This window comes from Carcharhinus amblyrhynchos, chromosome 15 (genome assembly GCF_965287045.1).
Source record: "Carcharhinus amblyrhynchos chromosome 15, sCarAmb.v2.hapA, whole genome shotgun sequence".
Taxonomy (NCBI): domain Eukaryota; kingdom Metazoa; phylum Chordata; class Chondrichthyes; order Carcharhiniformes; family Carcharhinidae; genus Carcharhinus; species Carcharhinus amblyrhynchos.
This window is the reverse complement of record NC_137338.1, coordinates 66,072,434-66,095,815: the sequence shown is the minus strand read 5'-3', so window position 1 is coordinate 66,095,815 and position 23,382 is coordinate 66,072,434. Positions and strand designations below refer to the sequence as shown.

The 23,382-nt window shown below is 43.1% G+C and overlaps 1 protein-coding gene across 1 annotated transcript in view; it reads right to left on the bottom strand.

Moving 5' to 3' along the window:
* Positions 1-23,082, bottom strand: part of LOC145352881 (coagulation factor X-like) — a 65,136-nt gene extending 42,054 nt beyond the window's left edge. Inside the window, exons 1-3 of the mRNA XM_080203184.1 lie at positions 23,022-23,082; positions 22,753-22,913; positions 17,328-17,352 (exon numbers count right to left, since the gene is read on the bottom strand). Coding sequence (XP_080059310.1) covers positions 17,328-17,352; positions 22,753-22,913; positions 23,022-23,082 — 247 coding nt within the window. The remainder of the gene's footprint in view (positions 1-17,327; positions 17,353-22,752; positions 22,914-23,021) is intronic.
* Between the last annotated feature and the right edge of the window lie 300 nt (positions 23,083-23,382).

Below are 23,382 nucleotides of genomic sequence, written 5' to 3'. Positions count from 1 at the left end.
CATTCATGACTCCTCAGTCACAGAAGTAGTACATGTTCAAATGCAAGTAACATTTGCGCCACACAAATGCCAAGCAATGACCATCAGCAATGAGAGACATTCTAACCACCATCCCTTGACATTCAATGGTGTCATCATCACTGAATCCCCCAATGTCAACATCCTTGGGGTTACTATTGACCAGAAACTCAATTGGACTTGCCAGATAAACACAGTGGCTACAAGAACAAATCAGAGGTTTGGAATACAGCAGAAAGTAACTCACCTGCTGACCAACTATGAGGCACAAGTCAGGAGTGTGAGGGAATACTCCCCACTTGCCTGGATGGGTGCAGTTCCAACTACACTCAAGAAGCTCGATACCATCCAGGACAAAGAGCCTACTTGATAGGCTCAACAAACAACATCTACAAACATCCACTCCCTCCAGCACCGACAGTCAGTAGCAGCAGTGTGTACTATCTATAAGATACACTGCAGTAGTTCATCAAAGATCCTGAGACAGCACCTTCCAAACTCACAATCACTTCCATTCAGAAGGACAAGGCAGCAGATAAATGGGAAGAGCACCACCTGCACATTCCCCTTCAAGCCACTCACCATCCTGACTTGGAGATATATTACCATTCCTTCACAGTCACTGGGACAATTCCCTCCCTAATGGTATTGTGGGTCAACCTACAGCATGTGGATTGCAGTGATTAAAGAAGGCAGCTCACCACCACCTTCTCAAGGGCAACAAGGGATGGGCAATGAGTGCTTGCCAGCCAGTGACACCCATGAATGAATAACAAAAAGGAAATCCATTGACAACAGTGGGACCAGAAGATCCCACGGCCAACCAATGGTGGTCTGCCTCCATTGCCACAAAATATGTGGCAGGATGCACAGCAAATCACACCCCAAATGTTTATATTATGTCTGCGTAATCCGTTGCAGGATTGCTCTGTATTGACTATCCTCTCAGTTTGCTGTCCTGTGCAGAGTTAGAAATTGTATTTTTGAGGGGAGAACTGCGATATGGCAGAACAACAGGGTAATGATATAAAGTGGTAATAATATAAAGCTGATGAAAATTTGAGAATATTTGTGAAATAGCAATCACAACATAGAACATAGAAAAACTACAGCACAAACAGACCCTTTGGCCCACAGGTTGTATCGATCATATCGCTACCTACTAGGCTTACCTATAACCCTCAATCCTATTAAGTCCAATGTACTCATCCAGAAGTCTCTTAAAAAGGCCCTTTCGAATTTACCTCCACCACCACCGATGGCAGCCATTTCCACTCACCCACCACCCTCTGAGTGAAAAACTTACCCCTGACATCTCCTCTGTACCTACTCCCCAGCACTTCAAACCTGTGTCCTCTTGTAGCAACCATTTCAGCCCTTGGAAAAAGCCTCTGAGAATCCACCCGATCTATACCTCTCAACATCTTATGCACTTCTATCAGGTCATCTCTCATCCTTCGTCTCTCCAGGGAGAAAAGACCGAGCTCCCTCAACCTATCCTCATAAGGCATGCCACCCAATCCAGGCAACGTCCTTGTAAATCTCCTCCGCACCCTTTCAATGGCTTCCACATCCTTCCTGTAATGAGGAAATGGCTTGGGTTGCTATAGAAATTGATAATAAACAGTTAAAGAGTAAGAGTAAAGGAAAAGGCAAAATCAGTGAGATAAGGGATCTGGGACAAATTAACTGCAAGAGGTCTCACAACACCAGGTTAAAGTCCAACAGGTTTATTTGGTAGCAAAAGCTACTAGCTCTAGGAGCATTGCCCCTTCATCAAGTGAGTGGAGGGTCAGTCATCTCAACTCCAGGACATCTCTGCAGGAGCCCCTCAGGATAGTGTCCTAGGCCCAACAACCTTCAGCTGCTTCATCAATGGCCTTCCCTCCATCATAAGGTCAGAAGCAGGGATGTTCACCAATGATTGCACAATGCTCAGCACCATTCGCACTCCTCAGATACGGAAGTAGTACATGTTCAAATGCAACAAGATCTGGACAATATCCAGCTTGGGCTGACAAGTGGCAAGTAACATTTGTGCCACACAAATGCCAAGCAATGGCCATCAGCAATGAGAGACACTCTAACCACAGTGTCCTAGACCCAACAACTCATACTCACCTGATAGAGGGGCAACACTCTGAAAGCTAGTGGCTTTTGCTACCAAATAAACCTGTTGGACTTTAACATTACTGTTTTCACCCCATTCCAATACCAGCATCTCCACATCATGACAAATTAACTGGGCATAAATAATAGTAAGCAGGTTACGAGTCAGCAATGAAAATTCTGCACATACATGAATTGAATGCAGAATATGATTTACTCTCAAAATGAATAGATACAAACAGCATAGAGTCCAGTGGACAAACAGAGATTGAAAGTAAATTGAAACTTAAAAGGGAGATGTATAATAAAATTGGGGATTAAAAGGAGAAAGATAATCATGAGTATAACTTGTGTAATGGGGAGGTGCAAAGGGAGATAGAAGAGCTAGAAAGGAATATGGTAAGCAGCAGACATGCAAAGAAAGGGCCTTCCACAGGCATAGAAACAGAAATAATCTTTAATAAGGGAATGCATTCTACTGAGAGTGGTTGAGCCAAAGAGATTTTAATGAAAAAATGTCTTGAATTTGAAGCAGAGATGGTAGAGTGGGTAGAGATTGGATCAGTAGGATTAGTTTGGGATTGCTACAGGGCTATGGGGAAAGAGTGGGGCAGTAGGATACGTTTGGGATTGATACAGGGCTATGGGGAAAGAGTGGGGTAGTGGGATACGTTTGGGATTGATACAGGGCTATGATAAGAGAATATGGCAGTGGGAGTAGCTTGAGATTGATACAGGGCTATGGTGAGAGTGTGGTTAATTTGGGTATGTACAAGGCAGAGGAGCAGGAACCAAATCATATGGCCTATCATGCTTGTTCCGCTATTTAGTAGGATTATGGCTGATCTTGGGTTTTAATTCCACTTTTCCACCATATCCCCTGATTCCTGGAGAAACCAAAAGACTGTCTAATAGTAGTAGAGCTAAAACAAATTCTTTGAATTTTGGAATGGTTCCTACATACATTTGAGATATAGTGAAAACAAGGAACTATAGATGAATGAGCCTAATGTAGTAGGAAAGTTGTTAGAGTCCGTTACCAAGTACTTCACTGCACAGTATTTGGAAAGCAATGGTACAATCAGACAATGTCAGCATGGATTTACAGAAGGGAGAACATACTTGATGAATCTATTAGAATCCTTTGAGGATGTAACTGGTAAAATTGACCAGGGAGCACAGGTGGATGTGGTTTATTTAGACTTTCAGAAGGCTTTCAACAAAGTCTCACATAGTAGATTACTATATAAAGTAAAGTGCATGGGATTGCGGGTAACATCTTGAGATGAATAGTGAGCAAAGTCAAGAAGCAAAGAATTGGCATAAATGGATCTTTTTCTGATTGGTAGTCAGTGATTAATAGGGTTCCACAGGGATCTATGCTAGGACCTCAACTCCTCACAATATATATTAATGATTTGGATGAGGGAACTAAATATATTATCTCCAAATTTTCAGGTGGTACAAAGTTGGGTGGGATGGTGAGCTGTGAAGAGGGTGCAGAAATACTTCAGCCTGATTTGGACAAGCTGATTGTGTGGGCATATACATGGCAAATGCAGTATAATGTGGGTTAATGTGAGTTATTCATTTTAGTAGCAAAAATAGGAAGGCAGATTATTTTTTGAATGGGTGTAAATTAAGAGAGAGCTTGGGTGTCCTCGTGCATCAGCTGCTGAAAATAAGCGTGCAGGTAGAGCACGTGATATATAAAGCAAATAGTATAGTACCATACTATAGGCAATAGCATGACCTTCATAGCGAGTCATTTGAGTAAATGAATAGGGGTGTTTGACCTCAACTCATTTCTGTGGCCACACCTGGAAAATTATGTGCAGTTTTGGTGTCCTTATTTGAGGAAGGATTTTCTTGCTATAACAGGAGTGCAATAAAGGTTTACTAGGCTGACTTCTGGGATTGCAGAACTCAAATGAGGAGAGATTAAGTCAGTTAGAGTCACAGAAATATAGAAACCTCTAGTGCAGAAGGAGACCATTCAGCCCATTGAGTCAGCACTGACAACAATTCCACCCAGGCCCTATCCTTGTACCCTCACATATTTACCCTGCTTATATCTCTAAGCTACACAGCCTGGATCACAAAGGGGCAATTTAGCATGGCCAATCAATCTAACCCACACTTCTTTGGACTGTGGGAGGAAACTGGAGCATCCGGAGGAAATCCATGCAGACACGTGGAGAATATGCACATTCCAATCAGACAGTGACCAAACCAGGAATTGAACCTAGGTCCCTGGAGTTGTGAGGTAGCAGCGCTAACCACGTGCTGCCCAGTTAGAATTCATTGCAGTTTAATGAGTGAGAGGGGTTCTCATAAAAACTTATAAAATTCAAACAGGGTTAGACAGGGTAGGTTCAGAAAGAATGTTTCTGATGGTGGGTAGGTCCAGAACTAGGGATCTTAGTTTGAGGATAAAGAGTAAACCTTTTAGGACTGAGATGAGGAGAAACATCTTCACCCAGAGAGTGGTGAATCTGTGGAATTCAGTGCCACAGAAATGAGTTGAGGACAAAATATTGCCTGATTTCAAGAAGGAATTAGATATAGCTCTTGGGGTTAAAGGGATCAAGGGATATGGGAGGAAAGCGGAATCAGGAGATTGAAATTGATGAACAGTCATGATCATAATGAATGCTGAAGCAGGCTCAAAGGGACAACTCCTGCTTCTATTTTCTATGCATGCTTCCAAGCTCCAGAGATTAGAATCATAGAAACATTACAGTACAGGAAGAGGCCATTCGGCCCATCGAGTCTGCACTAATAACAATCCCACCTAGGCCTTAACCCCACTACCACACACATTTATCCTCTAATCCCTCTAACGTACACATCTCAGGACACTAAGGGGCAATTCTGCATAGTCAATCAACCTAACCCACACATCTTTGGGTTGTGGGAGGAAACCAGAGCAACTGGAGGAAATCCATGTAGATATGGGAGAATGTGCAAACTCCACACAGACAGTGACCCAAGCCAGGAATTGAACCCAGGTTCTTGGAGCTCTGAGGCAGCAGTGCTAACCACTGTGCTATCTTAGAGACCCAACTTACTCAGCCTCTCATCATAGAGCAACATTGTGAAACTTCAATGTACCCTCTCCCATACAAACATGTTCTTCTTTAAATATGGAGAACAAAAATGGATGATGTCACCAAAACTTTGTATAATTGTAGCAATGAATGTTTAATTCCTGAACAGAATTGGTGAAGCATTTGGGTGAAGAGTAACATAGAAACCCTAAGAGAATGATCAAAGTATTGGAATTATATAGTGATGTAGGTAAAGACAAGCAGGAAGGGACAAGGAGTTTTGCAAAACATCTACCTCAGCGAATTAGGTCATTGCAGGGAATAGAAGTAAAAAAATTAAATTGACGGCTCTTTATCAAGCATCCTCTATGACATTGATGAGTTAGTGGCACAAATAGAACTGAATGACAGAGATCTGCAATTTCTCACCATTTAGATATGTGTTTCTTTTTTATTCTTCCTGCTAAAATGGACAATTTCACATTTTCCCACATTTGCCAGCTTTTTGCCCACTCATTTAACCCATCTATATCCCTTTGTAGCTGGGACTTGATGGTTTGAGTTATAAGGAGAGGCTGGAGAGACTGCGACTCTTTTCCCTGACGTGTAGGTGACTTACGGGTGATCTTATAGAGGTCTATAAAATAATCAGGGGCGTAGATCAGCTAAATAGTTGATATCTTTTCCCAAAGACAGGAGAATCTAAAATTAGATGGCATAGGTTTAAGATGTGAGGGGAGGGATATAAAAGGGTCCAGAGGGGCAATTTTTTCACACAGAAGGTGGTGAGTGTCTGGAACAAGGTGCCAGAGGTAATAGGGACGGGTACAATTTTGGCTTTTCAAAAGCGTTTAGACAGTTATGTGTAATTTGATTTGATTTGATTTATTGTTGTCACGTGTTAACATACAGTGAAAAGTATTGTTTCTTGCGCACTCTACAGACAAAACATATCGTTCCTAGAGAAGGAAATGAGAGAGCGCAGAATATAATCTTACAGACATAGCTACGGTGTAGAGAATGATCAACTTAATGCAAGGTAAGTCCATTCAAAAGTCTGACAGTAGCAGGGAAGCAGCTATTCATGAATTGGTTGATACGTGACCTCAGATTTTTGTATCTTTTTCCCAAACGAAGAAGGTGGAAGAGAGAATGCCCAGGGTGCATGAGGTCCTTAATGATACTGGCAACTTTGCCGAGGCAACGGAATTGTAGACAGAATCAATGGATGGGAGGCTAGTTTGGGCTGATGGATTGGGTTACATTCAGGACCTTGTGGTCTTGGGCAGAGCAGGAGCTGTACCAAGCTGCGATACAGTCAGGAAGAATGCTTTCTATGGTGCATCTGTAAAAGTTGGTGAGAATCGTAGCTGACATGCCAAATTTCCTTACTCTTCTGAGAAAGTAGAGGCATTGGTGGGCTTTCTTAACTGTAGTGTCAGCATGGGGAGGCCAGGACAGATTGTTGGTGATCTGAACACCTAAAAACTTGAAGCTTTCAACCCTTTCGCCCCCATTGATGTAGACAGGGCATGTTCTTCTTTATGCTTCCTGAGGATGCGTATGGAGGATAAGGGCCAAATGTGCACACTTGGGACTAGCTTAGTGGTTAAGGAAAGGGGCAGCTACAAGTTGGGCAAGTTGGGCCAAAGGACGTGTTTCCATGCTGTAAACCTCTATGACTATGATTCTATATAGCCTCCCCATGTTCTCTTCAAAACTTACTTTCTTAGCTATCTTTGTATCATCCACAATGTAGCAACCATCCCATTCATCCATCCCACCACACTATCGGAAAGCTGACGTTACACTAAGAAAGGGTGTTGCCCGGGCTGGAACACTTCAGCTATGAAAAGGGGCTGGTTAGGCTGGGGTTGTTTTCTTTAAAGCAGAGAAGGCTGAGGGGGGACTTCATTTAAGGTGTACAAAATTATGAGGGACATATAGATAGGGTAGATCGGAAGGAGATTGTTCCTTTAGTAAAGGGGTCAACAATCAGGGAGCGTAGATTTAAGGCAAAGAGCAGGATATTTACAGAGGATTTGAGGAAAATCTTTTTCAGAAGGTGGTGGAAATATGGAACTCGCTGCCTGAAAATGTGGTAGAGGCAGGAGCCCTCACAACATTTAAGACCTATTTAGATGAGCACTTGAAATGCCATAGTATACATGGCTATGAACCAAGTGCTGAAAAATGCAATTAGAGTAGATAGGTGCTTTAAGGCTGGTACAGACATGTTGGACCGAGAGGTCATTTTCTGCATTGTGAAATTCTATGACCGGTTTACAAATATAGCATTTAAGACAGATGAGAAGAATTACCTTCTCTTAGAGGGTTGTGAGTCTCTGAACTCCCTTCCTCAAAAGGCAGAGTCAATGTTTTCAAGGCAAAGGTATATTGATTCTTGGTAAGAAAGGGGATGGAAGGTTATCGGGTAGGTGGGAGATTACAGTCAGATGAGTTGTAATCTTATTGAACAGCAGAGCAGGCTCAAAGGGCTGAGTGGCCTCCTCCTGCTCCTACTTCTTGTGTATATATGTATGTTTGAATGGTTTTGTAGAATGTTTTCATGACAGTTCTTTGAGCAGTACATAGTAGAACTAACTAAGTATAAAGCTATCTCAGATCTAATATTGTGTAATGAAGCAGGGTTGATGAGTAGTTTTATAATAAATATCCACTGAGAAATAGTATTATAATATTATGGAGTTCTATGCTCAGTATAAAAGCAACATATTCCATTTGTTTTTTTTTAATTTAAGCAAAGCCAATTATATAGATAGGAGGAGAAAATTAGTTAAGGTTACTTGGGTGAATAGACTAAAAGGAATGGAGGTCAGTGAACAGTGGAAAACATTTAAAGAAACAATTCAAAATGTTCAACAAAAATAGACTCAATTGAAAATAAAAACTCAGCAAGAAAGACCCATCACTCAGAAAGTTAAAGGTTGTATTAGGTTAAAGGTAGATGCTTAAAGTATGTCTAAAAACTATACAAAGTTTGAGGATTGGGAGTGTTTTAGGAACCAACAAAGAGTCACCAAAAATTTGATATATAGGGAAAAAAGTTGAATGAGAGTAAACTAGCCAGAAATATGAAAAAAAAATCGTAGCAGCTTTTATAAGTTTATATAAAGGAAGAGAGTAGCTAAAGCTTTAAGGTACTGATGGATAAGGAAAATGTAGTCCTCAAGTTAAGGTGCTAAACTAGGGGAAGGCTAATTCCAACAATATTAGGCTGGAACTGAATAATGTAGATTGGGGGCAGATGTTCAAGGGCAAATCAACATCTAGCATGTGGGAGGCTTTCAAGTTTAAGTTGATAGGGATTCAGGACTGGCACATTCCTGTAAGGATAAGTATGGCAAGTTTTGGGAACCTTGGATAATGAGAGATATTGTGAGCCTAGTCAAAGAGAAAAAGGAAGCATTTACCAAGGCTGGGAGGCTGAGAACACATGGAGCAAGTATGGAATACAAGGAATGTAGAAAGAAACTTAAGAAAGGAGGAAGGAGGGCTAAAAGGGGTCATGAAAAATCATTGGCCAGCAGAATTAAGGAAAATCCCAAGGCCTTTTATACATATATAAAGAGCAAGAGGGTAGCCAGGGAGACGGTTGGCCCACTCAAGGACAGGGGAGGGGATCTATGCATGGAGCCAGAGGAAATGGTCAAGATATTAAATGAGTACTTTGCATCAGTATTCACCAAAGTGAAGGACTTGGGGGATGATGAATCTGGGAAAGGGTGTGTAGATAGTCTGAGTCATGTTAAGATCAAAAAGGAGGAGGTATTCGGGTTCTTGAGAGACATTAAGGTAGACAAGTCCCCAGGGCCTAATGGGATATACCCCAGAATACTGGGGCCTTGAGAGAAATCTTTGTATCCTCACTGGCTACAGGATTGGAGAATAGCCAATGTTGTTCCTTTGTTTAAGAAGGGTAGCAAGAATAATCTAGGTAAAACAAGTCGGTGAGCTTTATGTCAGTCGTAGGGAAATTATTGGAGAGGATTCTTCGAGTCAGGATTTACTCCCATTTGGAACTCAGTGGACGTATTCACTCGAGGCAACATGGTTTTTTGAAGGGGAGGTCATGTCTCACTAACTTGAACGAGTTTATCGAAGAAACAAAGATGATTGATGAGGGTAGGGCTGTGGATGTTGTCTACATGGACTTCAGTAAGGCCTTTGATAAGGTCCCTCATGGCAGACTGATGCAGAAGGTGAAGTTGCATGGGATCAGAGGTAAACTGGCAAGATGAATATAAAACTGGCTCAGTCATAGAAGATGGTGGGTAGCAGTGGAGGGGGTGTTTCTGAATGAGGGCTGTGACAAGTGGTGTTACATAGAACATAGAACAAAACAGTACAGACCTTTCAGCCCTCAATGTTGTGTCGAGCTATGTCCGAACCCAAGATCAAGCTATCCCACTCCCTATCATTCTGGTATCATTCTGGTGTTCTTCAGGGATCAGCGCTGGGACCTTTGCTGTTCATAGTATATATAAATGATTTGGAAGAAAATGTAACTGATTTGATTAGTAAGTTTGCGGATGACACAAAGGTTGGTGGATTTGCAGATAGCAATGAGGACCATCGGAGGATATAGCAGGATATAACCCGGTTAGAGGCTTGGGCAGAGAGATGGCAGATGGAGTTTAATCCAGACAGATGTGAGATAATGCATTTTGGAAAGTTTATTAAATAAAGAAAATATACAGTAAGTGGGAGAACCCTTAAGAGTATTGATAGGCAGAGGGATCTGGGTGTACAGGTACACAGGTCACTGAAAGTGGCAATACAGGTGGAGAAGGTAGTCAAGAAGGCATACTGCATGCTTGCCTTCATTGGCTGGGGCATTGAGTTTAAAAATTAGCAAGTCATTAGTTAGGCCACACTTGGAATATAGTGTTCAATTCTGGTCGCCACACTACCAGAAGGATGTGGAGGTGTTGGAGAGGGTACAGAAAAGATTTACCAGGATGTTGCCCGGTTTGGAGGGCATTAACAATGAAGAGAGATTGGAGAAACTTGGTTTGTTCTCACTGGAGCGACAGGGATTGAGAGGAGACCTGACAGAAGTCTACAAGATTATGAGGGGAATGGGCAGAGTGGATAGTCATAAGCTTTTTTCCAGGGTGGAAGAATCAATCACTAGGGGGCATAGGTTTAAGATGTGAGGGCAAGGTTTAAAGGAGATGTACTGGGCAAGTTTTTTATACAGAGGATGGTGGGTGCCCGGATCTAGCTGCCGTGGGAGGTAGTGGAAGAAGATACGATAGGGGCGTCTCAACAAATACATGAATAGGATGGGAATATAGGGATATGGTCCTCAGAAGGTTAGCGGGGTGTTAGTTCAGTTGGGCAGCATGCTGAATTCAGGCTTGAGGGGCTGAAGGGCCATTCCTGTGCTGTAATTTTCTTTGTTCTTTCTTGTTTAAACATTGGTCCTTAGAAGCAGAACCAGGAGAAATGATCAATGGTAGCAAGGAAATGGTGGAGGCATTGAACAATGTCTGGGTCGGGATATTTCAACGGGGCTAGATTAGTGCGATGCACACTAGGCGTCCAGTCTGGAGCTCCTCTCCCAGTGCCAGATTGCTGGTGCCATCAGTATTTGTGTTATAAACCAGATATATTTGGTGGAATTCTGTTCCCACTATGAGGCTATTTTGATGTGCGTTCCACCATTTGTAGATGCAAAGTGACTATTAATAACATGTAATTTAAGAGTTCAGCAATAAGATAAAGGCAAAATACTGTGGATGCTAGAATCTGAAACAAAAACAGAAAATGGTGGAAGATCTCAGCAGGTCTTCCAGCATCTGTAGCAAGAGAATAGAGCCAAAGTTGGTTTATTCCCTCTCGACAAATGCTGTCAGACCTGCTAAGTTTTTCCAGCATTTTCTGTTTTCGTTTAAGAGTTCAGGTTTTGTGGTTAGGCTTAGAGTTGGTGGTTAGGGTGCGTATGGTTCAAGCTGCAATTAATGGTTGGGACTGCAGGTTGATGTTGGGAGTGTGGTTGGAGAGTTACAGTTAGCGTCAGAAACAGCTATGGTAAAGGTAGCACTTCCTTTTACGTATTTCCCATATTTATTTTTTCAGAAGGACTGTCAATGGCATCGGGTATGAATGGGGCTGGGGGCGGGGGGTGTAGGGGGTTGTGTACAGTTCTAATACTGGGGTGAAAATTGCTAACATTGGGTAGGAATTTTCATGGAGTCATAACTTCCCAGGAATTATGTCAGAGATCACGAGAAGGATGAAGGAACAGTTTCAAGTAACCTGGTCAACGCATTTTCAAGTCTCAATGAGAAGAAGCAGCCAAGTTAGAATTATAAAATCATACAGTTCAGTAAAAAGCCATTCTGTCCATCACACCTGCACCATCCCACTGAAATAGCCATCCCATTAGTCCCATTCCCTGTTCATTTCTTGTTGTCCTGCAGTTTCTTTCCCCATTAAGGATATATTCAATTCCCTTTTGACAGTTATGATTGAATCTGCTTCTATCATCTTTTCAGGCAGTGCATCAAGATCCATTAAATAAATTATCTCAATTTCATCTCTGGCCCATTTGCAATTATCTTTAAATCTTAACTTTAAGTTTATCCTAAATCTTGCCAGTGGAAATAATTCCTCTGCATTTATTCTTTGAAGATCCTTCGTAATCTTCAACTTCTTCAGAGCAGCAGGAAACCGGAAGTCGGCTGTGGGGAGTTAGAACATACAACACGACAGCACAAACAGGCCCTTCGGCCCACAAGTTGCACCGATCATATCCCTACCTACAAGGCCTATCTATAACTCTCAATCCCATTAAATCCCATGTACTCATCCAGAAGTCTCTTAAAAGACCCCAACAAGTTCGCCTCCACCGGCACTGATAGCAGCCAATTCCACTCACCCACCACCCTCTGAGTGAAAAACTTACCCCTGACATCTCCTCTGTACCTGCTCCCCAGCACCTTAAACCTGTGTCCTCTCGTAGCAAAAATTTCAGCCCTGGGAAATAGCCTCTGAGAATTCCATGAGTTCTGGAAAGGTTTGTAGTTTGCTCTTATAGTACGGGTTGCGGTTGTTGCTGGTTAAGTATTTTGTTTTTACTTGTATATAAGTTGGGCGGTTCCTAAACCGGAGACTCTACACTTGTAGTGTCCCCCACCCTTCCACCTCTAACCTAAAGGGAGTGAGTGAATATCAAGCAAGCTCTTTCTTTTTCTTGTTTTATCCGCAAGTTTTCTAGAGGGGATGGCAGGGGAGGCAGTGCAATGTTCCTCCTGCAGGATGTTCAAGGTGAGGGATGCTGTCAGTGTCCCTGCTGATTCCACCTGTGGGAAGTGCAGCCATCTCCAGCTCCTCAAAAACCACGTTAGGGAACTGGAGCTGGAGCTAGATGAACTTCGGATCATTCGGGGGGCAGAGGTGGTCATAGATAGAAGCTTCAGGGATGTAGTTACTTTGAAGAATGAAGATAGATGGGTGACGGTGATAGGGGCTGGGAGGAAGCAGTCAGTACAGGGTCCCCTGTGCTTGTTCCCCTCGGCAACTAGTATACCACGTTGGGTACTGTTGAGGGGCACAACTTACCAGTGGTAAGCCACGGTGAGCACATTTCCAGCACTGAGTCCGTCCCTTTGGCTCAGAAGGGAAGGGGGGAGAGCAGGAGAGCAATAGTTATTGGGGACTCCATAGTTAGAGTGGCAGATAGGAGGTTCTGTGGTAGCAAAAGACACTCACGGGTGCTATGTTGCCTCCCAGATGCCAGGGTCTGTGATGTCTCAGACGGTGTTTTCAGGATCCTTAAGGGGGAGGGTCATGGTACACATCAGTACCAATGACATAGACAAGAGAAGGGATGGGGATTTAAAACAGAATTTAGGGAGCTAAGGTGGAAGCTGAGAGCCAGGACAAACCATGTTGTTGTCTCTAGTTTGTTGCCGGTGCCACGTGCTAGCGAGTTGAGGAACAAGGAGAGAGTACAGATAAACACGTGGCTGCAGGGATAGCATGGGAAGGAAGGTTTCAGTTACATGGATAATTGGAGCACATTCTGGGGAAGGTGGGACCTGTACAACAGGACGGTTTGCACCTGAACCAGAGGGGCACCAATATCCTGGGAGGAAAATTTGCTATGGTTCTTCTGCAGGTTTAAATGAATTTGTCAGGAGGATGGGAAAATGAGCTGTGGTCCAGAAGCCAGTGTTGAGTGTATGTGCTGGCAGACAGGAAGGTGGGTTGAAGTGTGTCTACTTCAATGCAAGGAGCATCCGGAATAAGGTAGGTGAACGTAAGAACATAAGAAATAGGAGCAGGAGTAGGCCATCTAGCCCTTCGAGCCTGCCCCGCCATTCAATAAGATCATGGCTGATCTGAAGTGGATCAGTTCCACTTTCCCGCTTTCTCTCCATAACCCTTAATTCCCCTGTCTATCAGAAACCTATCTACCCGTGACTTAAGTATATTTAGCAAGGCAGCCTCCACCACTTCAACGGGCAGAGAATTCCAGAGATTCACCACCCTTTGAGTGAAGAAGTTCCTCCTCAACTCTGATCTAAACTGCACTCCCCTTATCTTGAGGCTGTGCCCTCTAGTCCTGCTATCCTTTCTCAGTGGGAAGCATCTCTCTACCTCACTTTGAGCGTGGATTGGTACTTGGGACTACGATGTTGTGGCCATTACAGAGACATGGTTAGAATGGGGACAGGAATGTTTGTTGGAAGTTCCAGGGTATAGATGTTTCAGTAAGAGTAGGGAAGGTGGTAAAAGAGGTGGAGGAGTAACATTGTTAATCAAGGATAGTTTAACGGCTGCTGAAAGGCAGTTCGAGGGAGATCTGCCTACTGAGGTAATATGGGCTGAAGTTAGAAATAGGAAAGGATCAATCATGCTGTTACGAGTTTTCTATAGGCCCCCAAATAGTAATAGAGATGTGGAGGAGGGAATTGCAAAGCAGATTATGGATCGGTGTGGAGGTTACAGGGTAGTTATCATGGGTGACTTTAACTTTCCAAATATTGATTGGAACCTTTATAGGTCGAATAGTTTGGATGGGGCAAGTTTTGTACTGTGTGTGCAGGAGGGTTTCCTGACACAATATGTGGATAAGCCGACAAGAGGTAGAGCCACATTGGACTTGGTACTGGGTAATGAACCAGGCCAAGTGTTAGATTTGTTTGTGGGAGAGCACTTTGGAGATAGTGACCACAATCCAGTGTCTTTCATTATTGCATTGGAGAGGGATAGGGCCATATGGCAGGGCAAGGTTTATAATTGGGGGAGGAGTAATTATGATGTGATTAGGCAAGAATTAGGGAGCATAAGATGGGAATAGAAACTGTCAGGGAAAGGCACAAATGAAAAGTGGAGCTTTTCCAAGGAACAAATATTGTGTGCCCTTGATAGGTGTGTCCCTGGCAGGCAGGGGGGAAATAGCCGAGTGAGGGAACCATGGTTCACAAAGGATGTTGAATGTCTTGTTAAGAGGAAAAAGGAAGCGTGTATAAGGATGAATAAACAAGGCTCAGTTGGGTCGCTTGAGGGTTACAAGTAGCTAGGAATAGCTAAAAAAAGGACTTAGGAGAGCTAGGAGAGGGCATGAGAAGTCCTTGGTGGGTTGGATCAAGGAAAACCCCAATGCTTTTTACTCTTATGTGAGAAATAAAAGAATGCCCAGGATGAGGTTAGGGCCATTCAAGGTAGGAATTTGTACATAGAGTCAGAAGAGATAGGAGAGGTGATAAATGAATACTTTTCTTCAGTGTTCACCAAGGAGAGGGGCCATGTTTTTGAGGATGAGAGTGTGATACGGGCTGATAGGCTAGAAGAGGTAGGTGTTCTGAGGAATGATGTATTAGCAATTTTGAAAAACCTGAGGGTCAATAAGTCCCCTGGGCCAGATGAGATATATCATCGGATTCTTTGGGAGGCAAGGGATGAGCTGGCAGAGCCTTTGGCTTTGATCTTTGGGTCCTAACTGTCCACAGGGATAGTGCCAAAGGACTGGAGTGTGGAGAATGTTGTTTCTCTGTTCAAGAAAGGAAATAGGAATGACCTTGGTAATTATAGGTCAGTTAGTCTTCAGTGGTAGTTTATGGAAAAGGTCCTGAGGGATAGGTTTTATGACCATTTAGAAAGATGCAGCTTAATCCAGGATGGTCAGCACGGATTCGTGAAGAGTAAGTCTTGCCTCACAAATTTGATTGAATTCTTTGAGGAGGTAACTAAGCGTGTAGACTAAGGTAGAGCAGTTGATGTCGTATACATGGATTTTAGTAAGGCATTTGATAAGGTTCCATGATAGACTCATGAGGAAAGTATGGAGGTTTGGGATAGAGGGAAATTTGGCCGATTGAATAAGTAAGTGGCTATCTAATAGAAGGCAGAGGTGGTAGTGAATGGAAAATTTTCAGGCTGGAGACCAGCGGTACCACAGGGATCAGTGCTGGGTCCTCTGCTATTTGTGATTTTTAGGGGGAGGGGGCTGAAGGGTAAATTTGCCAATGACACCAAGATTGGTGGAGTAGTGGATGAGGTGGAGGGCTCTTGTAGGCTGCAAAGAGACATTGATAGAATGCAGAGCTGGGCCGAAAAGTGGCAGCTGGAGTACTGTGTGCAGTTTTGGGCGCCGTACTTACGCAAGGATATTTTGGCCTTGGAGGGAGTGCAGAGGAGGTTTACTAGGCTGATGCCGGAGTTGAGGGGGTTGAGCTATGAGGAGAGGCTGAATAAACTAGGCTTGTACTCGTTAGAGTTTAGAAGAATGAGGGGAGATCTCATTGAGACGTATAAGATGATGAATGGGATGGATAGGATAGAGGTGGAGAGACTCTTCCCGCTCAGAAAGGACAGTAGGACTAGGGGGCACAGCCTCAAGATAAAGGGGGGGGCGGTTTAGAACGGAGTTGAGGAAGAACTTCTTCACTCAAAGGGTGGTGAATCTCTGGAATTCTCTGCCCGTTGAAGTGGTGGAGGCTACCTCGCTAAATATTTTTAAGACGCGGGTTGATGAGTTTTTGATAAGAGAGGGGATTAAGGGTTATGGGGAGAGGGCGGGAATGTGGAACTGAGCCACGACAGATCAGCCATGATCTTATTGAATGGCGGGGCAGGCTCGAGGGGCCGGATGGCCTACTCCTGCTCCTATTTCTTATGTTCTTATGTAGATGGAGTTTAACCCTGATAAGTGCGAGGTGATTCATTTTGGTAGGACGAACTTGAAGTGGATTACAGGGTCAACGGCAGGGTTCTGAGGAATGTGGAGGAACAGAGAGATCTTGGGTTTCATATTCACAGATTTCTGAAGGTTGCCACTCAAGTGGATAGAGCCGTGAAGAAGGCCTATAGTGTGTTAGCGTTTATTAACAGGGGGTTAATGTTTAAGAGCCATGGGGTTATGCTGCAACTGTACAACATCTTGGTAAGACCACATTTGGAATATTGTGTGCAGTTCTAGTCACCTCACCATCAGAAGGATGTGGAAACATTGGAGAGAGTGCAGAGGAGATTTACCAGAACGCTGCCTGGTTTGGAGGGTAGGTCTCATGAGGAAAGGTTGAGAGAACTAAGGCTTTTCTCTTTAGAGTGGAGGAAGATGAAAGGCGACTTAATAAAGGAGTATAAGATGATGAGGGGGGTAGATAGAGTGGACTTTCAGAGACTATTTCCTCGGGTGGATGTAGCTGTTACTAGGGGGCATAACTATAAGGTTCATGGTGGGAGATATAGGAGGTAGGTTCTTTACGCAGAGAGTGGTTGGGGTGTGGAATGCACTGCCTACTGTGATAGTGGAGTTGAACATCTTAGGAACTTTCAAGCGGTTATGGGATAGGCACATGGAGCACATCAGAATGATAGGGAGTGGGATCGCTTGATCTTGGTTTTAGACAAAGCTCGGTACAACATCAAAGACCGAAGAGCCTGTACTGTGCTGTACTGTTCTATGTTCTCTATCAAATCTCCCTTTAATCTTTGCTGTTTTATTGATATTATTCCAGTTTCTCTCATCTTTCCTCTGAACTGAAGTCTTTCATCCCTGATACCATTCTGGTTAAATTCCTTTGGAGGAGTCTTCCTTGACATCATCAATTTAACATCATCAATATTTTCAGTGTGAAGTCTTGATAAATTATAAATACAAATGTGACTCACCAGGATAAGTTATCAGGAATTCCCACTAGAGAAAGGAAACAGAATGTTACAATGTGAAAAGAAGCATCATCTTGGTGAAATATTTTTCCATGAGTGTCAATACTACACGATCCAGGTTTCCATAAATGCAAGATTGACGGTATTTAAAAGATAAAAGCAAAATCCTGCAGATCCTGGAAATCTGAAATAAAGTCAATATCTGCAGCAAGAGAAGCAAATTAACATTGCAGGCCAATCATCTTGCATCAGGAGTCATTAAACTGAAATGTTCAAGAACTTTATTGTGACGCAGTGTTATTAGTCTTGTCTTTGAATCAGAAGATTTGGGGTTTTCTCCCCACTACAGAAACCTGAGCATTAATTATGTCTATGCTAAAGTACCCAGTGGCGTACTGAGGGTGTGTTGGAATGTCAGAGGTGCCGTCTTTCACTAAGGCATTAAAGAATGCCCTGTCTGCACCCTGCAGGAGATGGAGAAAATCCCTTGGCTGCTTCTCATTGAAGAGCAGGGGATTTTCCTGGTGTACTACTCAACATTTATCTCTCAACCAACTTCACAGAACAGTTTAGGGCAATGAAGCTCAATTAGGAGTGGCACCCAACCTGCTTGGATGAAAGGAAGATAAGTAGCTCAATGAGGGAAATGGTTGGAGAAGGATATGAGTCTGGGGAGGTATACGCTGGAAAATAATTTGGTTTGGTTCAACTCTACACTGCTTTGGGTGAATAAACATCACTTGTTTTAAATATTAAACTTCCAGTTTGCATGTCCAGTTGACCATTGGGTCCTAGACTGTCACACCAGATTAAGTGTAGAATTGAATTTTAAGCCACCAGCTTTTGACTGAGGCGTGAGAGTGAGCCAAGACATTTCACAGGCAGGTAACCTGTAATCCTGTAATGGACTGTAATCCTGATGGTCACACAAGCATCTTCCATTTCCTCACTTTACTCTTGGGACAGGCTCTGCTGTGGAGATATAGCCCAATATCAATCAGATTGTTAAAACTCTCAAGAGCTACTGGTATGTGTGGCAGTTAGAGGCTGCAGGAGATGATCTTCAACATTTCACTGGGCCATGCTTCATAGGTTTATCTGCCTCATTTTGTGGATATTCACATCAGGAAAGCTTGGGAGGTTTCAATGTTAATGCAGAGGGAGATAGGCCATTAATGGTAATCCTTTACATGGATATTACCATGGGGGGGTTCCATGAAAACTGTGAAGAGAATAAATATGCACAAAATATAGCTCCAAAGGCAGCAGAGAAACAGAGATGTTCACAGAAATATTGTGGTAGTGTGGCCCTTTAAGGGGGGGAGGGGCATGTGGCCAGGCTGGAGTCTATGGAGCACCGAGGCAGGAAGTTGAGCCAATCAAGCACAAATGCATGTATCCCGGGCCATTGGAGGATCATTTCCAAATGGCAGTCAGTGACTAATGGGGTACTGCAAGGATCAGTGCTGGGATCCAACCATTTACTATATATATTAATGATTTAGATGAGGGAACTAAATGTAATATCTCCAAATTTGCAGATGACATAAATCTGGGTGTGAAGGTGAGCTATGAGGAGGTTGCAGAGATGCTTCAGTGTGATTTGGACAAGCTGATTGAGCAAATGCATGGCAGATGCAATATAATGTGGATAAATGTGAGGTTATCCACTTTGGTAGCAAAAACGGGAAGGCAGATATTGTCTGAATGGTCATAAATTAGGAGAGGGAAGTGAGCAACCAAACCTGGATGTCCTTGTACAGCCAGGTAAGTAAGTATGCAGGTGCAGCAGGCGGTAAAAAAGGCAGATGGTATGTTGGCCTTCATAGTGAGAGGATTCGAGAGCAGGGATATCTTGCTGTAGTTATTCAGGACCGTGGTGAGGCCACCCTTGGAGTATTTTGTGTAGTTTTGACCTCCTTATCTGAGGAAGGATGCTCTTGCTCCAGGGGAAGTGCAGAGAAAGTTTACCAGACTGATTTCTGGGATAGCAGGACTGATGTATGAGGAGACATTGAGTTGGTTTGCTGGAGTTCAGAAGAATGCGGAGGGATGGGGGGCGGTGGTGGTCTCACAAGCCTATAAAATTCTAGCAGGACTGGATGGGGTAGAGGAAACAAGGATGGTGGGGATGTCCATAACCATTGATCACAGCCTGAGGATACAGGGTAGACCAGTTAGGGCAGAGATGAGGAGAAATTTCTTCATCCAGAGATTGGCCAACATGTGGAATTTGCTACCACAGAAAATATATACGTTTTCAATAAGCAGTTAGATATAGCACTTGGGGTGAAGGGGATCAAGTGATATAGGGAGAAGGCAGGGTCAGGCTGTTGAATAATCAGCCATGATAATAAATGGGGGATCAGGCTCGAAGCTGACTCCTGTTCCTAATTTCTATGTTTCTATGACACTCTGTATTATGGTGTAACTCTGGGCCATAGATCCCTCTCACATGTGCAGACTCACGTGTGCACACACTCATACACAAAAACACACGCATGCAGAACCATATTAATACACCCATGTATATTGTACCGACTCACATACATTCAAATTCACAAATAAACAAACTTATATACATAAACACATAAACACAAGCTCTCACACACATAAACTCTCAGACACTTCCTCCATGAGTATCCTCATGTCTGGAGCCCCACAACGCTATGTCCTCAGTCCCTTACTATACTTATACAAATTCCGCTCCAACTCCATTTTAAACTTTGTTGGTGATACCACCGTAGTGGGTCAGATATCAAACAATGATGAGACTAAGTACACGGAAGAGATAGAGAATTTGGTGAACTGGTGTGAAGATAATAATCCTTCAATGTCAGAAAAATGAAGGAGCTTGTCAACAACTTGAGGAAGTGTAATGAAGGACATGTGCCTGTCTATGTCAATGATTATGAAGCAGGAAAGGTTGAGAGGTTTAAGTTTCTAGCGAGAAAGGTTGAGAGATTCAAGTTTCTAGGTGTTCAGATTACCAACAACCTGTCCCGGTCCCTTCTCGCCAAAGCTATGATTAAAAATCACACCAAAGATCACTACTTTCTCAGGCTGAGGAAACTTGACATATCTGCTATGACTCTCAATACTTTTTACAGATGCACCATAGAGAAAGCATCCTTTCCGGATGTTACAGCTTGGTATGATTCCTCTCTGCCTAATACCTCAAAAAACTATAAAGGGATGTAAACTTAGCCCAGTCCATCATGCAAACCAGCTTCCCACCCATTGACTCCATCTACACTTCCCAGAAAAGCAGCTAGCATATGCCCATGCATCCCTGACATATGCTTTTCCATTTTTTTCCATTGGAGAAAAGATACAAAAGTACATGTACCAATTGACTCAAGAACACCTTCTTCCCTGCTGCCACCAGACTTTTGAATGGACCTACCTTATATTAAGCTGATCTTTCTCTACACCCTAGCTATGACTGTACCCTCTCCTTTCCTTCTTCCCTATATACTCAATGAACGATATGTTTTGTCTGTATAGCGTGCAAGAACAATACTTTTCACTGTATCTCAATACATATGACAATAATAAATCAAATCACTCATTCTCTCTTTTATACTCTATTTTACACACACACACATTCTCTCTCTTTCACACACACACACACACACACACACACACATTCTATCTTTTTCTCACACACATACTCACTCTCTCTCTCATACCCATTCTCTCAAACACCCACTCTGTGTCACACACATGCAACCACATACAGGAATTGTAACGGGCAGGAGGGGGACCATGCAAAAGTCTGTTGACCTCAGGTGGGATTTTCAGGTTTTGAGGCAAGCGCAACCAGAAAATCTCGACCACTGTCACTCATACACACTCTCAGTCACTCACACACACTCTCAGTCCCTTTCACACACCCTCACAAGACCTTTCACTGTATCCCAATACACGTGACAATAATAAATCAACTCACTCACTTTCTTTCACAGTCTCTCAGTCACTCACTCATACACAAAGTTCTCTCTCTCTCACACACACACACACACACACACACACACACACTCTCTGTCATGCTCACTGTCACACAAGCATACACACACACACACACACACACACACACAGACACACTCTTTCTCACATTCACGTTTTCTTTACACTGTTTCTGTCTTTTGGATATTGTTTATGGAGAGAACCAGGAGAATATAATGGTAATCATTTTCTGGAAATGATCAGAAATAGAAAGTAAGTTTGTATAATGGGCTCCATAGTCTTGACCCAACCTCATTGAACCCTACAGTGCAGAAAGAGGCCCTTCAGCCCATCGAGTCTGCATGGAACACAATCCAACCCAGGCCCTACCCTGATAGCTCTACATATTATACCCATTAATCCCTCTAACCTACGCATCCCTGAACACTAAGGGGCAATTTCTTAGCATGGCCAATCAACCTAACCCGCACATCTTTGGACTGTGGGAGGAAACCAGAGTACCAGGAGGAAACCCACGCAGACACGAGGAGAATGTGCAAACTCCACACAGACAGTGACCCGAGCCAGGAATCGAACCCAGGACCCTGAAGCAGCAATGCTAACCACTGTGCTACTGTGCTGCCTTCTACAATGGTGGCCTTGGGCTTCAGCACTTGGTTAGAACTGAGCTTTGCATCTTGTTTCCTTGCAATACGAAAGAAGCTAAATTCACAGGGAAAGTGGGGAAGTGATTCACTAAGATGATTTGGGTGGGATTTTCAGGTTTTGGGGTGAGTCTGGCTGGAAAAACCCGCCCACTCTCACTCACACTCTCTCACAGTCACTCAAACTCACATTCACATACACTCTGTCACAGATGATTTCAAGGAAGAGAAACATCAGCCAGGAGGGGTGACTGAAAACACTAACACACTCTTCACTGGAATGGTGAATGTGTTAAGAGCAGGTTTCAGTTCCTGAATAAAATGGGAGGCTCTATTTGAATTAATTCAAGTGAATAGATGCCCATTGTTACTCTTAACTGATAAGTGAATAAATAAAAAAGGAGCAGTTCAAATTGACATGAAACATGGTCAATGAAATAGGTCTGATTGGGTAGCTCACTGGGATAGCCAACGCAGGCTTGATGGGCTGAACAGCCTCCTTCTGTAAGCATCTGAAATCACCTCGCAGGATGGTTTAAATTGTTAAAGTTAAAGTTGACACGCGATTAAAGTTTGCTAAAGATAGATTTAAATTTCTGTGATTATTGGTAGATTTAAACATTTTGTCAAAGATCAATTTTAAGTTTAAATTTAAACATGGGTTTAAGCTTTAATTAATGGAAGATTAAATCCTCAAGCTCAAAAAGGGACATGTCTCGGAGCTGCCCGTGGCACTCAGGACATTGAACTGTCTTTTCCTGTCACTAAACATGAACTGTGAATGGTGGATTGAGGAGAAACACTGGTTTACTTACCGCCTTTGCCGTATCTTCAAACACTTCTCTGATCTCCTCCAGGTTGCATGTTTCCTCTTTGCACTCTCGCTCCAGGTTACCAGGCCTTAACTCTTCAAGCAGAAAATTCCCACGTTTCTGTCTGCTCAGCAAGGCTCGGGCAGTGGTTTTGGGGAGGAAGACTAAAAGACAGCTTTGTGTTATTATTGAAAATGAACATTAGGATCACCAAATCAACATATCAAAAGCGTCTGTATTGTAAATATTTTATAGGGTGCCTGTGAACTAACCTTGTTGATGTGCCTCAGTCGGAAGCAGTGATGAAAGGATAAGTCCCAGTATCCAAACCATTGTGAATAAAAACCCTGTTTAAACCCACTGGACTCAGGTTCTCCTAAAGCTAGTTTGTTCAGTAAGGTTTAAAGTCCAATGTTTGATGTTACTGGAACTTGTTTATTTGTGTGGTCAGTCACACTACGCTGAGCCCCTGGTCACCTGTTCAACTTTTGTGCAATTCTCAGAAAAGGAACTTAACCTCAAACAATGATGGGAATGAGTGACAAATTTGTCTCTTTGGAAAGAAGGGAACAGAATTCCTAATGCAGCAATGACAGTGTGTCTGGCAGTTTTGCAATCATAGCTTGACGTAAA